This window comes from Dunckerocampus dactyliophorus, chromosome 15 (genome assembly GCF_027744805.1).
Source record: "Dunckerocampus dactyliophorus isolate RoL2022-P2 chromosome 15, RoL_Ddac_1.1, whole genome shotgun sequence".
NCBI lineage: Eukaryota > Metazoa > Chordata > Actinopteri > Syngnathiformes > Syngnathidae > Dunckerocampus > Dunckerocampus dactyliophorus.
The window spans coordinates 20861686-20876692 of NC_072833.1; the positions used below are offsets into that span (position 1 = coordinate 20861686).

Below are 15007 nucleotides of genomic sequence, written 5' to 3' on the forward strand. Positions count from 1 at the left end.
AGAAGAAATCCAGTCCAGTGTGGGTCAATATATACTAAGCTATCTGAACTTAACATTGACATATTTGTTTTATACAGTGCCCTTACAAAGTATTGGAACAGTGAGGTCATTTTTTTCCATTTTTGCTATAAACTGAAAACATTTAGGTTTGACATCAAAAGATGAATGTGAGACCCGAAAGCAACATTTCTGCATTTATTTTTCAGGTATTTATGTCCGGAGCGAATGCACAGTCTAGAAGATAGCACCTTCTTTTGTTTGGACCCACCCATTTTTCATTTTTTGTGTCTTCTTACATTGCTTATTACATAGCACATAGCACTGAATATCTACGTTTAGTTTCAAATTGGGTAGATAGGTTTTGCCTGTGTTGACTGCATTAAGAGTTGAAAACAATATAAAAAGCTATGGGTGGAAAAAAGGCAATTGTGAATATGAGAGAAGATGGATCAATACTAAATACCTACAAATAAAAGCTGAAATGTCTGGTCTCATATTCATCTTTTGATATCAAACCCAGTCTGTAGCAAAAATGAAGAAATTGACCTCACTGTTCCAATACTTCTGGAAGGCACTGTAGGTGACAAAGTAAATTATTGTAATATCAAATAATTTATGACATTAATAGTAAGTTAATTTTGTTTTTAGAATATGCTGAGGGCCAATAGAAGGATTAACTCTTGGCACTTTGGATACCCCGTATCTAGACTGTGGTCTAGTCTTTACATGCTCAATGCTTGTGGAAAAGTGCAGCAAAAGTCTGACTGAGCTTTGGTGACTTTTATGAGTTCTTGGTTGTGACGTTTGTCGATCTGGGAGTGAATGCTCTTGCAAGATTCATTCACCCCTAACTGCTCAGCCTCCATGTTTGCCATATTGATCGGATTGATCCGAGGATGCTGCACAGACGCTTGCCAGTCATTGATGTTGTCTACTCGGCTTTACTTTATGGAGAGAAGGCAGCCAGAAGTAGTTGCCTCATGCGCTAAATAAGTGTTTGCATGTTAGCGTTTAATCCAGGTCTGATGTGAGTGCGCTCACCACAATTGAATCACAGCCCCGAGACACTAAGCGTTGTAGAGGCCATGAAATATTCACCGCGCAGCGTTGATTTGACGGCATCGTGTGTCACTGGCAAAGACTATAAATGAGGCTGACTTGGACAGGGCAAGAGCGGTGGCGGCGGCGGTGGCAGCAGCGGCAGGGGAGCGCTTGATGCCGCCACGCAAGCCTGAGTACTATTGAAGTGTGCTGATTGAATGTGGCGCTCAGGGAGATGTATTTCTCTGCTCCCAAAATAAATAAGTTTGAGCCAATCACTGCCATTGACATACTCTCTGTTAGGCGTTGAAGTGGCTTTTACGCCAACACACACACACATACACACACAGTGCACAACACAAGCCAGCTTTTTCATACAGCAGAAAATAATAATAATAATCTAATCACTAGGGCCACTCATAATATTATTGATACTTATAATAAAGTAGTATTAAAGGTCCTTTCACTCTTTGGTGGTGTAAAACCATTGTTTAGATTCAATGAAGTGGGGCCTCTGCCTCAGTGGCTGCTTGGTTTCCCCAATATAAAAGTTGGTGCATTCAGTTTTTGGGGTGTACCAGTCTTTCCTTCAAGGTGTTACCAAGCTTGAAGTGTAGCGGTATGTTACTGTATGTTGATTAAAAGTCCTTCTGAGCTGCTGAAATGAAAACCTGGGTTGACCACAGGTCCTGTGACCAGCTCCAGCACCAGCTCAGGCTTTTTTCCCACCAGAGAGGTGACAATCCACATTCTCAGCACTAGCTTCTGCAACCAAGGATTGGACTGCCAAGGTTCCCACATTCGGCAGCCACCGATCTCACATTGCTCCAGACCCCTTTGGTCCCTCTCATTAGTGGTGAGCCCACTGGAGGAGCAAGTTGTTTTTGCATGGACGTTATTTGTAGCCTGCATAGTTTTTATTGTCCCACAAAGTTTTTTAGGTGAGAGAAAATTTTTAAAAAGTGAGCTCACTGTCAAAGCATGGCGATCCGGCACCACCATATAGAATGTTTACAATGAAAACTAAAGCCAAATGAAATTATAATCAAGATTTCTGAATAACACGTATGTAGACAACGCACAACGTGTATAACAGCACTTTTAAATTGTCTAAATTCCAACATCAAGGCTACCTTTTGGACAAAAAATTTCTACTACGCTACATGGCGCCTCTATGACTTTTTGAAAATGGTGACAAATGCTATATATAATAAGGGACCTTTAATGAGAAATGTAGTATCACTATTGGCCTGCAATTCCACATAAACCATACCAGCTAACCACTACAGTACATATGTGACTGAGAGGCTTGGAATAAAATGAGGACTTGATTGAGTGTGGCATGATGTTGGAAGATGCATCCATTTATGTCGCCGTGGTCTTTTTTTGTCTGTGTGACATGTGTCCTCTTACTTGGGTGAGCAGATAGGTCACCCAAGAAAAGCTTTTAGGACAAGTGACACACTGCAGAGGGGGGGTTGAGAGGATGGGCCATGTGTGACAAGGTGTGTATGTGACAGTGTGCGATGGAGAAGTTTGGGACGTGCTTTTTTTTTTTTTCCACGGTGAATAATTAAAAAGCCTGCAGGATTAAAAATGCAGATGCCAACAGTGAAAGCAGTTTGGTTCAATCCAGAGGGACCTGACCCGAGCCATGGATTAGAGCCAGTGTGACTGGTTTGTTTTTGCCACCATGTGCAGCCTTTTACATGCAGTATGGGGGCTAGTTGAGGTCAGGGTGCAAGTGAAGACAAACGGCTGGCATTTTTGAAAATTTCATGTTGTAACGTGAGCAGTCAAGATTTGCTGTGACATTTTTTTCATGGCCTTTTATTGTAAAATATCTTTAAAGGTAAATGTCACCAGAAGCCACACATTTACAGAGAGGGTGTTTTTGCGCCAAACTTGCTAAATATTTGATTAAATACTTTTTAATATATATTGCCAACAAAAAATATTTTCAGAAGCTCAGATGATGATCCTGGGAGCTTTAAAGACGTGTTGTGGGACATGCATCACTGGAAAGGCAGACTAATCATTCAGTGTATGAATAAATAATAACAATAATTCGGGATGTCGGGATCGGCTGCCGATCTGCTGTATTTTGAAGATTGGATATCAGTTTCCGCCACGAAATCAGGCCGATCCATTTGCTGTATCACATTCGGAAGTGTGGGCCATACTCCTACATGGTAGGTGCGGTAATGCGCCTCAAAGCTGGTTGCCACTCGACTCCCGCCACCTGCAAGAAATAGAAAACTCAACACCACCATAAGACATGTTTGCGGTGTACTGTGGTGAAGTTAGTTTCACGTTGGACGTTGGATGTTCGGCTCCGCAGCTTCAGCTGGAGTTCCCCCTCACTGTGCCCAGACTGCTGTGTCATGTGCGGGGAGCTCGCACGCAGTGGCAGAGCTACGTGGTGGCCAATGGTGGCCCTGGCCACCCTTGGTCACTCTCTGGCCACCCCACTGGCCATCTAGACATTCAGGCATTATATTGCCACCCCTATGTGAGTAATGGTCTCCCCTTGGTCACCCCAATGAAAATTTTGTGGCTCCACCAATGCTCACATCTGAAGTGCTACTCTAACCGCCGGTTGTTTATACCAGGGAAAGTCAATAAATTGCTATTGCGCTGAAGAGAGTTTGTTACAAAAAAAGTAATATATTCTAAATCACACCACAAATTGATCTATAACCAGGTCAAAGGATTAGTCATACCCTAAGTATTTTGCACGGACATTTTTTCCAATTATCTTTTACAGGATTAGGGACCTGACTCACAGAAGTTTGTTACAAAAGCCAAACAATTTTGTTGGTCATGCTGTGTCATAAAAATCTAAAAATTCAGCAATACTTTGGTTGCATTATTTTTAATGCTTAGAAGAGCTATTTTCCTAACCGTGTTCAATTCTGGGACCGAACGGTGGCCGAGCATGTTGGCTACACAGCCAGGAGACCGAGAATACCGGGGTTTGAATCTCCGCTTGGGCATCTCTGTGTGGCGTTGGCATGTTCTCCCTGTGCGTGCATGGGTTTTCTCGGTATACTCCAGTTTCCTTTCACATTCTAAAAACATCCATGTTAGGTTAATTCTGCTATTTGGTAGAAAAGATACGTACAATACGTATACGATACGTACGACCAAATACAAATCGATGGAGTGGACATTGAAAGGGTGAATGAAAATACATTTCTGGGGATCATAATAGATGAAAAAATTAGCTGGATTTTTTTATGTGAAACATTAAAAATACACACCAAAAGGTGGCGAGAAATACTTCAATATTGAATAAAGCAAAATTTGTTCTTGTCAAAAATCACCACACTCTTTACTGTTCTCTGGTATTCCCATATCTAATTTATTGTGTGGAGATATGGGGTAATAATTATAAAAGCAATCTTCACTCGCTAAATGTACTGCATAAAAAGATCGGTAAGGATAATTCATAATGCCACGTATAGAGACCTAAACTTGAAACACTTACATGCGAGAACTATGCTAAAAACCCACAGCATTCCAGTATGTGCAATTAAATTATGGAATGGATTGAGCAAGGAACTAAAACAATACACCAAGATGAGCAAATTTTTAAAAAATGATACAAGCAGTTGATGTTTGCTAAATACAAGGCAGAGGAGTCTTGAATTTATTATGAATTTATTATGCTTGTCTCTATTATTATTATTTATTATTATTATACTGATTATTATATTCATCGTGAAAAAATCTTAAAAATTACATTATCATATTGTTACATTACCTTATCATTATTCTATGTATTAAAAATCACATATGGAATACAGGAAGTGAATAATATGTACTATAGAAGATGAGGAAGGGATGGGGGGTAGAATTAAATAAGCTTTGCTTCTTCCTACTCCTTTTGGACATGTGGAATTGTGAATCAAATCATGTGATGTCTTCCATTGTGACTGCATGCATGTTCAAATAAAATTAAATCAAACTAAATTAGCGACTCTAAATTGTCCATAGGTATGAATGTGAGTAAGAATGGTTGTTTGTTTGTATGTGCCCTGTGATTGGCTGACGATGTGTCCAGGGTGTACCCCGCCTCTCGCCCAAAGTCAGCTGGGATAGGCTCCGGCATAAAAATGTGGATCGGGACATCCCTAACAATAATTTATCATCATCAGAGAGAATGTGTATGCAGTGTGCAATGTTTCTCTCATCTTGTGCAACTTTGTTTAAATTAGTTTATGAACAGTGTGCACTTTAGAGCATTCAGCTAATTTCAATCTGCAGTCCCTCGTGTAGTTTGGCATAGCAATATAGAAAATTTGCCAATGCACTAGACATATGCAGTTAGTGTTGTGGCATATTGGAGGTTTTTATTTACTTTGTTTGATTTTTAAAAAATGACTAAAAAATGATGCACAACTCATGATGGGATGGTGAGCTTATTATTGGCCAGTAAGATTTTAGATACATCTCTCATTTTACAGCACTTCTTTTAACGCCACAACTTCAAAATAATGCACAATTTCCTCTTTTTTCCAATGTTTTTTTTTTTTTGGACCACCAGGATGTTCAGATTGTGAGCACGGATGAGAATCAGGTCTTCCTGGCCCTGCAGGAGTGGTACCAGACAGACACGTACAACCTCTACCAGTCGGACCCGCAGGGCGTCTACTACTCCATCATTCTGGAGAATGTCCGCAGCACAAAGCAGCCCGAGGAGAACGTCCTCATCGACATCCTGGAGGTGAGAAGACACTGGGATAGTCCACCTTTTGTCCACATTTTCATCCATGTCTATTGAGATAAACGCTAAGTCTCCTGTAGTTGTCGGGTGCGGGTCTCTAATTAGCAGTGGGTTAAAAAATATTAGCATTAACAGCTGTGGCTGTAGGCAACCTACTGTGGTAGGTTCCTGTTAACTCCACAAGATGGCAGTAGTAGTATTTGAAGTCCAATAGCTTTTTCTATAGGGATGGGAATTGAGCATCAATGGGAACCTGGACCAACATTGTGGTTGTCCCATAATCGTTCATTTTTTTAAAATTTCGATTCCTACTTTCCTTGATCAACGAGCCCGCCGACCGGAAAAAACGGCCACATAACAACAAAGAAGAGGGGTTTGTGTTCACCCTTTTTCAACCATGGACAATGCGAGATATGCGATCGAAAGTTTGGCTGAAATTCTCCAAAAATATGAATGATTGGCACAGATCGGCATTTGCAACGCCATCATATCATGCAAAGGAGTGTTCACCACTAACATGATGAAACACCTCCGGATTATGTGTAATTGTATGTGTAATCAAAATATGTGTAATTTCTTTTTTCATTAGTTTTTCAAGAATAAAAATCTTTCGTGAACGTGTATTTCTATGGAAAGATACTTGTAAACATTTATGTTCAAGTTCAATGGTTTGATATTTATATGCTGGTTGACATGTAAAGTTTGGTTCAAGTAATTGTAAAGTAATTCATAAAAGTTCATATAATTAAAAAAAAAAATCATGGAGGCATTCAGACATTTCATTTAAACCATGCAAACGTTTATGACATTGCCTTTGAAAATAATCAGAATCGTTAGGAACCGGAATTGAAAGGAGGAATCGGAACTGAAATCGCTCAATTTCAAACAATGCCCATATCTACCTCTATGTGTGCTTTAAAATGTTGCTACTTGCATGAAACTTGTGTGTATTCAATAAACTCCTCAGCGGTATTAATGCTGACTGAGCATTTTTGCCCTTTCCGCTATTCCAACATTGGTTGTGTTACTGTTGTGTTGTGCAATACAGTAAGTGTCCACCAGAATTACTGGAACATCGAGGTCAATAGCTTTATTTTTGCTGTAGACTGAAAACATTTGGGTTTGACATCAAAAGATTAATTTGAGACCTAAGAGCAACATTTGAGCTTTTATTTCCAGGTATTTGCATCTTCATCAGATGCACAACTTAGAAGATGTCACCTTTTGTTTGAACCCACCCATTTTTCATGTGAGCAAAAGTATTGGAACAGGTGTGTTTTTTGCTCAGGTGTGTCCAATTGCATTGCTTATTCAATCAGTAAATAACACTAAATGTCTAATAACACTGAATGTCTATGTTTAGTTTCAGATAGGGTAGGTTTTACCTGTGTAGACTTAATTTCGAGGTGAAAACAACATGAAAACCAGAAAGCTGTCTATGAGTGAAAAACAAGCAATTGTGAATCTGATAGAAGATGAAAATTCAGAACTATTGCAATAAACATTGGTCATAGCCAGTACTACCATTTGCAATGTCCTGAAGGAGAAATAAATCACTAGTGTACTAATGTAACGGATGCCAGCCTGTGCAAGTGTGCATTGGTAAAAAGCTCACTCCCTCAACCTTAAGCGCTGCGCTGAACACACGATTGACAGTGAGCTTTTGGCCGAGTGGTCAGCACTCCCGTCTCCCATTATAAAGGTCCGGAGCAGGCAGTGTTTAATTCTTTAAATTGTCCCTGTTGTTTTAAAAACAGGTCCGTGGAATCAAAGGTGTCTTCTTGGCCAATCAGAAGCTCGATGGCAAGGTGAGGACTCTCATCACTTACAATAAAGGACGGGATTGGGAGCCTTTGACCCCGCCCGCCACGGACATGAACGGCAAGACCATCACCTGCAAAGCGGTATGCTGCTTGTCGACGTATCGCGATACAGTACATGATTGCTAATAACCCCATGTAGCTTTAAAGTGATTTGGTGCTGATGTCTGCATCTGTTCCTTGGATTGTTGCCAATTTATTACCCACTACTGCATGCTATTTGCTCTTTTTACGCACAATATACACACACAAGAATAGATATACAGTACATGTGGTGCTCAGGTTACAAACAAGTTCCATTCCTATGACGAGTTGTAAGTCGAATTTTAGTCGGAACTTGCACCACAGGCATATCTTATCTTATGTTATCTTTACTGATATACTGATATTGTCCAGCACGTCATTACCAATACCAATATCAACCAATACAGATATTGGCAGCAGATCTTCCCTCAAACTAGTTGAGTTCACATCTTGTGTAATGAATGAACACATTATACTTCTTTTACTGTGATGCCACTGGACGCATTTCACAAATAAACACTGTGCAAAATAAGACAGATAGGGGTGTCCCGATACAACTTTTTCACTTCTGATACAATATCAATATTGCAGCCTTGAATAATGGCCAATATCGATCCACTATCAGCACAAATAATAAATACTTTTATTACTTAATTTGAGCATGGAATGTTAGAAAATGCTTGATCACTGATACTTTTTAAACAGAAAACACCAGTAGGTTTGAGATGTTGGGACCGGCCTTTTACAGGGCGAAAGTCATCCCAGATTATTTTCTTCTAACAGATGTGAAATGAGTACAGGAGTCTCAAAGGCAATTTACAATTGAATTCAAACAAGAGTAGATACAAGAAATTGTAATGCCAGCGCTGGAGAGAGCGATTAGGTGCCAACGAAGGTTTAGCGAAGTCCAATCGATCTCCAAAGAGATGCTTTCTTTTATGACTTTTGCCAGAGTAGTGATACAATGGGTGTAAACTAAAACTGTGACATGTCTAGAAACTATAGTATGTGTGTGTACAAGATAGCTATGAGTGTTTCTGTTGGCAAAGATGGCCTTGTGATTGTGCGTCATGTTTCTGCTATCAACAAGCCTTCAACATGTGTTGTTCAAAGAAGAGGGAAAATATTCCATTACTAACAGAGAAAAATGGAACCATTTACTTCTTTATGTAGGTGGGGCATAGTTTTACCGACAATGTATGACACACAATATAGCCTTGGAAACTTTGAGAACTTGGAAATGCAGAGCTAGCAAGCTTGTTGCTGCCTGGAGCACATCATCACGCATGTGACGATATCATCAGCAGGAAATCCGATACCGATATGACCCGATATCTAATTTTTATGCCAATATCGGCAGATACTCTCTGTCGTTCCTACTAATAAGCAATGATATTTTCTACGTGTGAGCCGCATGTACTGTATTCTTTACGCCACGCACGCTGTAAGTAGTTCTCAAGCAAGGCTTGTGTTTGTGGACCAAAATTAAGTATTTAATTACCACGGTACGTTGTAAACCGAGGGCCACCTGTATCTGCAAACTCTGCATATTATTTTTGTAAATGCTGATTATTTTGCTTTGTATTGTATTGGATCTAATTAAATGGTGCAGCAAGTGGATGGGTATTGTCAATAACAATAGCAATAACACGTCTGCCATGTTTTCCTCTCTAGCCCGATTGCCACCTTCACCTGCACCTGCGTTGGGCAGACAACCCCTACGTGTCCGGGACGGTCCACACCAAAGAATCTGCTCCAGGTCTCATCATGGGAGCGGGTCAGTTTTCCACTTTTTGTCCATCCTGTGTGACTTCCTGCTTCCATGTGGGCTGCTTATGGGCTGAAAGAATGCTCAATCTTTCCTTCAGGTAACCTTGGCTCCAAGCTAGTGGAGTACAAGGAGGAGATGTACATCACGTCTGACTGCGGGAAGACATGGAGACAGGTACAAACACTCACCATCTTGTGTCACCTTCCTGCTCGAGTTACTGTAGATCGTCTTTATCCATTATCACTTTGCAGCACCAAACTGAATTTTCCGTGTGGTCTTTGAAGGTTTTCGAGGAGGAGCATCACATCCTGTACCTGGATCACGGCGGCGTGATTGTGGCCATCAAGGACACCTCCATCCCGCTTAAAATACTCAAGTAAGAGTGCTCTCATGTTACCATAGCGATCCCTACTCACTATCCATTAGGAATGAGTCCCTCTGGTGTGGGCCAACAATGGGCTGACTTGATATAACACTCAGGGAGGTAAAGTGGCATTTAACCTCGCTGGTCAAACCATTAGGTTCACCTGCACATTCATTTGCCGTTATAGTATGTTTATCATTGTATTGTAGAGAGCTGAGAGCTCCTCCTAACATTTTGACTACCTTTTTTGCCACATACAAGGGTCAAAATGTTAGAAACATGTGCTGTGTCACAGAAATAAAACATTTACCATTTAGGATTTACAGCTGCAGGTAGATCATAATCTCCCTTTCATTTCCAGTGGCTAGTAAATGCCATATTTTTGTCAAAGCTCTTAAATTAAATCTGAACGTCTACGCTTTGCATGCTGATTTATTTATTCATTTCAGTACATTGTGGTGGTGTATACTGTAAAGCAGGTCTATTCAGCTACATAACGAAGAGGGACACAGTTTCACAAAAGTAAAGGCCCAAAGCCCGGACGTACGTTGTCCCATTATCCTCGCGTGACATGAGAAACCACATTTTGAATGCTTTTATTTTATGTCCATACCATTAAAGTCTGTTTTAAACAAAGCTGTTTGAGTATAACAGCAAAAGTGCATTTAACAAAAAATAACTTACATCACAGCAGTATTTCAAATAAAAACGAGATCACTTCCTGACTGACAGTCGCGAGTGTTATTTATGTCTTAAACGTCTTATTTACTCTGATTTTATCTACTATAGTGGCTAATACGTGTGCACAGGTCACTATAGGGTGTCATTTTATGTTCAGAGGGCTGTAATAATGTTAAAACATTTCTTTAGAAGGCTGTAAACAGGTTTACTATGCTCTAACTTACACAAGTATTCCATTTACAAATAAGCAATCGTCATGAATTCACTTATCGTGGTCGGGTCTGGAACCAATTACCCCCGATAAACAAGGGATTACTGCATTAGAATTACTATTAGGATTACTGTATTCTTCTTCTCAATCTACTAGTACTACTAGTACTACTCCTTGTTGGCCCTTGCAGAGCGGTGGAAGTACTGCATGAATGCGCCTCTAATTTGACTGAATGGTTTCACTATTTGGGTGAAAGCTTTGGCCACCGCTTGAAATGCTCTACTGTACTGGAAAGGAAAAATTATTTTTAAAAAACTGTCACTGTCCAAATACTTACTGACCTGACTGTAGCTACATTTACAACAACAACATGACAGAAAAGGGTTTTCACTATTAAAAAAATGTGGTTACATTTACAGTACCAGTCCAATGTTTGGACATACTAACTGCTACAAATGAGGTGTGTCCAAACTTTTGACTTGTAGTGTATACAGTACAATGAGTTTTCACATTTCTCTCCAAATAACCTCTTTGCACCTTAGGTGAATTAAAGCATTTACGAGAGTAGAGTGTTTACTTAAAGTGCAGGCCTGTAACTTTCAAGTAAATCATCAATCCCTTTAGAGAACTTGCAGCAAAGTTGTTATCTCTTTGCACTTACTGTAGTCATGAAGACGTAATAATGACAAATTATAGATTCACATGTTATCAGACTTACATCAAACGACACTTTTTGGACATGCCTCCATGCAGAACCTGCTGCGAGTGTCGTATTGGGCGGGCATGCACGGAGAGCAGATGGCTCGTTTTGCAAGTGCTTGTCTCATTTTGAGCAGATAAAGAAAAATCATGATGTCCAGTTGATCTGTGTATTTTAATTGTCCATTTCAAATGAGCTTCTATATGTGAGAATGCAGCACACAGCCACGTTTCCATCTTTAATGTGCCTTCTGTGCAGGTTCAGCATCGATGAGGGACACACATGGACTGTCCACAACTTCACCAGCACCTCTGTCTTTGTTGACGGACTGCTGAGCGAGCCGGGAGACGAAACCCTGGTGATGACGTGAGTCCAAAAAGTAGCAGGAAATTAAAGGACTTCATCAGTTACACTTACACACATCCACACATAAGATGCATATTAAATTAAACCTATAAGAATCTTCCTGGTCTTCAAGAAGTGTCTTTTCCATGCATAATGGATCAGACTGATGACTAATTATCATCCAGAGCGTAAAATGAAGTGCACTCTTTCAGCGTGTCTACTTTGGCCCCTCCTGATTGGTTGTTAAGGGTCAGACAGACCACTCTCTCCCATTCCGACAATTCCTGCTCGACCTGCCAGAGCGTGGCATCCAATTTCTCGCCATTCTTTTTTTTTTTTTTTTCAGCAGAGCCTTTGTCTGATAGATGCTCTGGAGCGCTCAACTAATGCATGAACTTTGACCTTTTGGCGCCTGTGTGGTATTTTTCTTTGGATGTTTCTTCTCTCTGTTTCCATCTCCACTAGTAGCCTTGAAAGCTGATGTACTCCTGCCGGCGGTTCAAAACGGAAGTGTCTTGCAGGAATATCACTTTAAATGATGTTCATTTGTGAGAAATGAGACGTGTGCACGTGTAGAGAACGATTTCCTAACTGTGCCAGTCAGTAGAAAAAATCACAGTATAACAAGATTTGGAATGCCACTCTCCATTCCAAGACTTTGCATATTCTGAAAATAAAATTAATTCATTATTCATAAATGATAATCAGATACACTCCTGATCAAAATCTTAAGACCAGTTGAAAAATTGCAACATTTTGCATTGTTGGTTCTTAAGGTGGTGCTAATTAGAGCTTCAAAATCCAAAAAGAAGAAATGGGTGTGAGACAAAAAACGTTTTGAGCAAGCAACTTATTGCAAACAAGTTTAAAGTGAGGCTGTTCATCAGCTGATCAAAATTGATCAAAAGACCACAGCCTTTAAAAGCCAAAATCTTGACAAAAATGTGGAATCAATGTGATTTTCTGCCAGGTATTCACACTGTTATGATCTCTTGATGGCAAAGGCATAAAAGCTTTCTCTGTTCGAGCTGCATAAGCACAGCCTCTCGCAGCACGCCATTGCTGCTGAGGTTGGACACAGTAAGACAGTCATTTGAAACTTCTTCAAAGATCCTCAAAGTTATGGAACAAAAAAGTCAAGTAGTAGACCCAAAATAATGTCACCGGCCCAGAGCCGGTGGATCCGATTGGCTGTCTGTCAAGACACGGGCCCATCCTTGGCCCAACTGAAGGTTCTTACTGGTGCCGAGTGCAGTCCAATAACCATTAGACGGCATGTGCGAGAGAAGGCTTTTAAGAAGAAAACAGGTCTTCAAATGCCATTGAACGGTGGAAGAAAGTTGTAGTATGTGATGAGAAAAAATGTTACCTGGTCATGATGACTTCCAACGTTCCTGGCATGACAAGGAGTTCCCCCTGAGATATTTTTCACACAGTGGACGGGGCTCCAACATGATCTGGGGTGCTTTTTCCTTTAATGGAACAATGGGGCTTCAAGTTGTGCAGTGGTGTCAAACGGGACATCCCTCATGACTGAAGGTCCCTCGTCTGTGTCGTAATGACTGGCTTCACCATCCGGAGTAACATTCCCACTAGCCTCCTAGCATGTCCAAACCAATTTTTCAGGTGATTAACAAGAATGGCGCAGCTACACATTGCTGAGTCCTTTTTCGAACATTTTTGTTCGTTTCAGGGTATTTTTTAGCTATGGTCTGAAACTTTTGACCAGCTGATGAACAGCCTATTCACTTGCTTGTTTGCAATAAATTGCTTACTGATTCTTTTACTGATCTTTTTTTTTTTTTGCCTCACTCCTATTTCTTCTTTTTGCATTTTGAACAAGACATTAAGATTCAACGGTGCGAAATGTAAATTGAGATAAATTAAGATATTGATCAGGAGTGTATGACATTAATATGCTCTTTCACTTATAACACAAAGTTTTGTTCACAGAGCTTAGCATATATTGACCGACATTGGATTGTTTTTTGTATGTTTAATATACAACATGTATGAAAGTGTCGCCTAGCATCCTTCAATTTTTTTGTATGAGTGGAAAAAGTTTGGACAATCCTGCCCAAACTCCGTAATCCACACACTTTCTTTCCCATCTGTCCAATCAAGTAAGCGAGCCCAAGTGTGATCTCCTCTCACTCGATCCCCAGATCAGGTCGGATAAGGCTCCTCAGCTCTAATTCGACCTTCCCCAACATTTGCTTTTCCTCACCACTGACACACACACACACACACACACACACACAATCTACCGATCTGTCTGTGAAGAAGTAGGAGTCTGGAGGACGCCTGACATCGGCTTGATTTGGTCTTCAATTCTCAGCTGCCATCCTGTAATAAAGTCACAACAATGCAAATGCAGAAACAAAAAACTGATTTCCTTTGTTGTCTGGGACGCGACTGTTGGCCTGGCAGCCACATATGGCGAAGAAAGGACAAGGAGAGTCAGCTCTCAGACTGGCACACGATTGGGAAATGTTCTTATTATTTATTTAATTGATTGTGTTCATTTAGGGAGTACTCTCTCTAGGTCATGTTTACCATTCTGGACTTCCTGCTTTACCTTGCCCCCTGCAATTTCTTTGAATTTATTTACAGTATATTTCGAGTCATTCTGATTATTTTGCACAGAATGTAGTCGCGGGTGAGCAGGAATTACCTTGGATTTTGACTTTTGACTTTTATTTGTGTCTTTGTAGATGTTTATTATATAATGTTTAATATATAATGTTATAATGTCAATTATCCTTAGTGCATGCGAGTGCATGTGCGTGCAATCATGGCGTGCCCAAACTTGAGAGCTCGTCTTCCTTTCTCATTTCAATAGCCACTCCGTATGTTTTAAAAATTTGCCATCTGCTGGATATGCCCCATATGCAAAATCAACAATGAATCTAATCTTTGATGAACTCCGTCTTCGAAGATGACTGGTTTATTACACAAAACTTTATTAAATTCTTTTATGCAGATGTAAAGGTTTTTAGGTATTTGATGCCACTCCCTACTTTTTTCTGCGCAGTGTGTTCGGCCACATCAGCTACAGGTCCGACTGGGAGCTGGTCAAAGTGGACTTCCGCCAGTCCTTCCCTCGTCAGTGTGCCGAGTCCGACTACGAGTCCTGGCAGCTCACAGATCTGCAGGTAACCCACACACACACATACACACCTATAAGTGAAAAATATGGGCTGTGTCTCAATTTGCACACTCCATACTTACACTTAGCCTCTTTATTGCATAAGTGAATTAAGTTACGCACTCAAAATGTTAGCACTTCCAAACTTACATTTTGAGTAAGTTAGCGCTTCC

At 40.4% G+C, this 15007-nt stretch overlaps 1 protein-coding gene across 7 annotated transcripts in view; it reads left to right on the plus strand.

The window, feature by feature from the left end:
* Positions 1-15007, plus strand: part of sorcs2 (sortilin-related VPS10 domain containing receptor 2) — a 206508-nt gene that overhangs the window by 166264 nt on the left and 25237 nt on the right. For all 7 annotated transcript variants that reach the window (XR_008566212.1, XM_054752879.1, XM_054752880.1 and 4 more), the window contains 7 exons: positions 5591-5770; positions 7528-7674; positions 9289-9391; positions 9483-9559; positions 9670-9761; positions 11600-11707; positions 14721-14841. Coding sequence is in view for 6 of the 7 variants with exons in the window: in XM_054752879.1 (XP_054608854.1) it covers positions 5591-5770; positions 7528-7674; positions 9289-9391; positions 9483-9559; positions 9670-9761; positions 11600-11707; positions 14721-14841 (828 nt within the window). In the remaining variant the exon portion in view is untranslated. The remainder of the gene's footprint in view (positions 1-5590; positions 5771-7527; positions 7675-9288; positions 9392-9482; positions 9560-9669; positions 9762-11599; positions 11708-14720; positions 14842-15007) is intronic.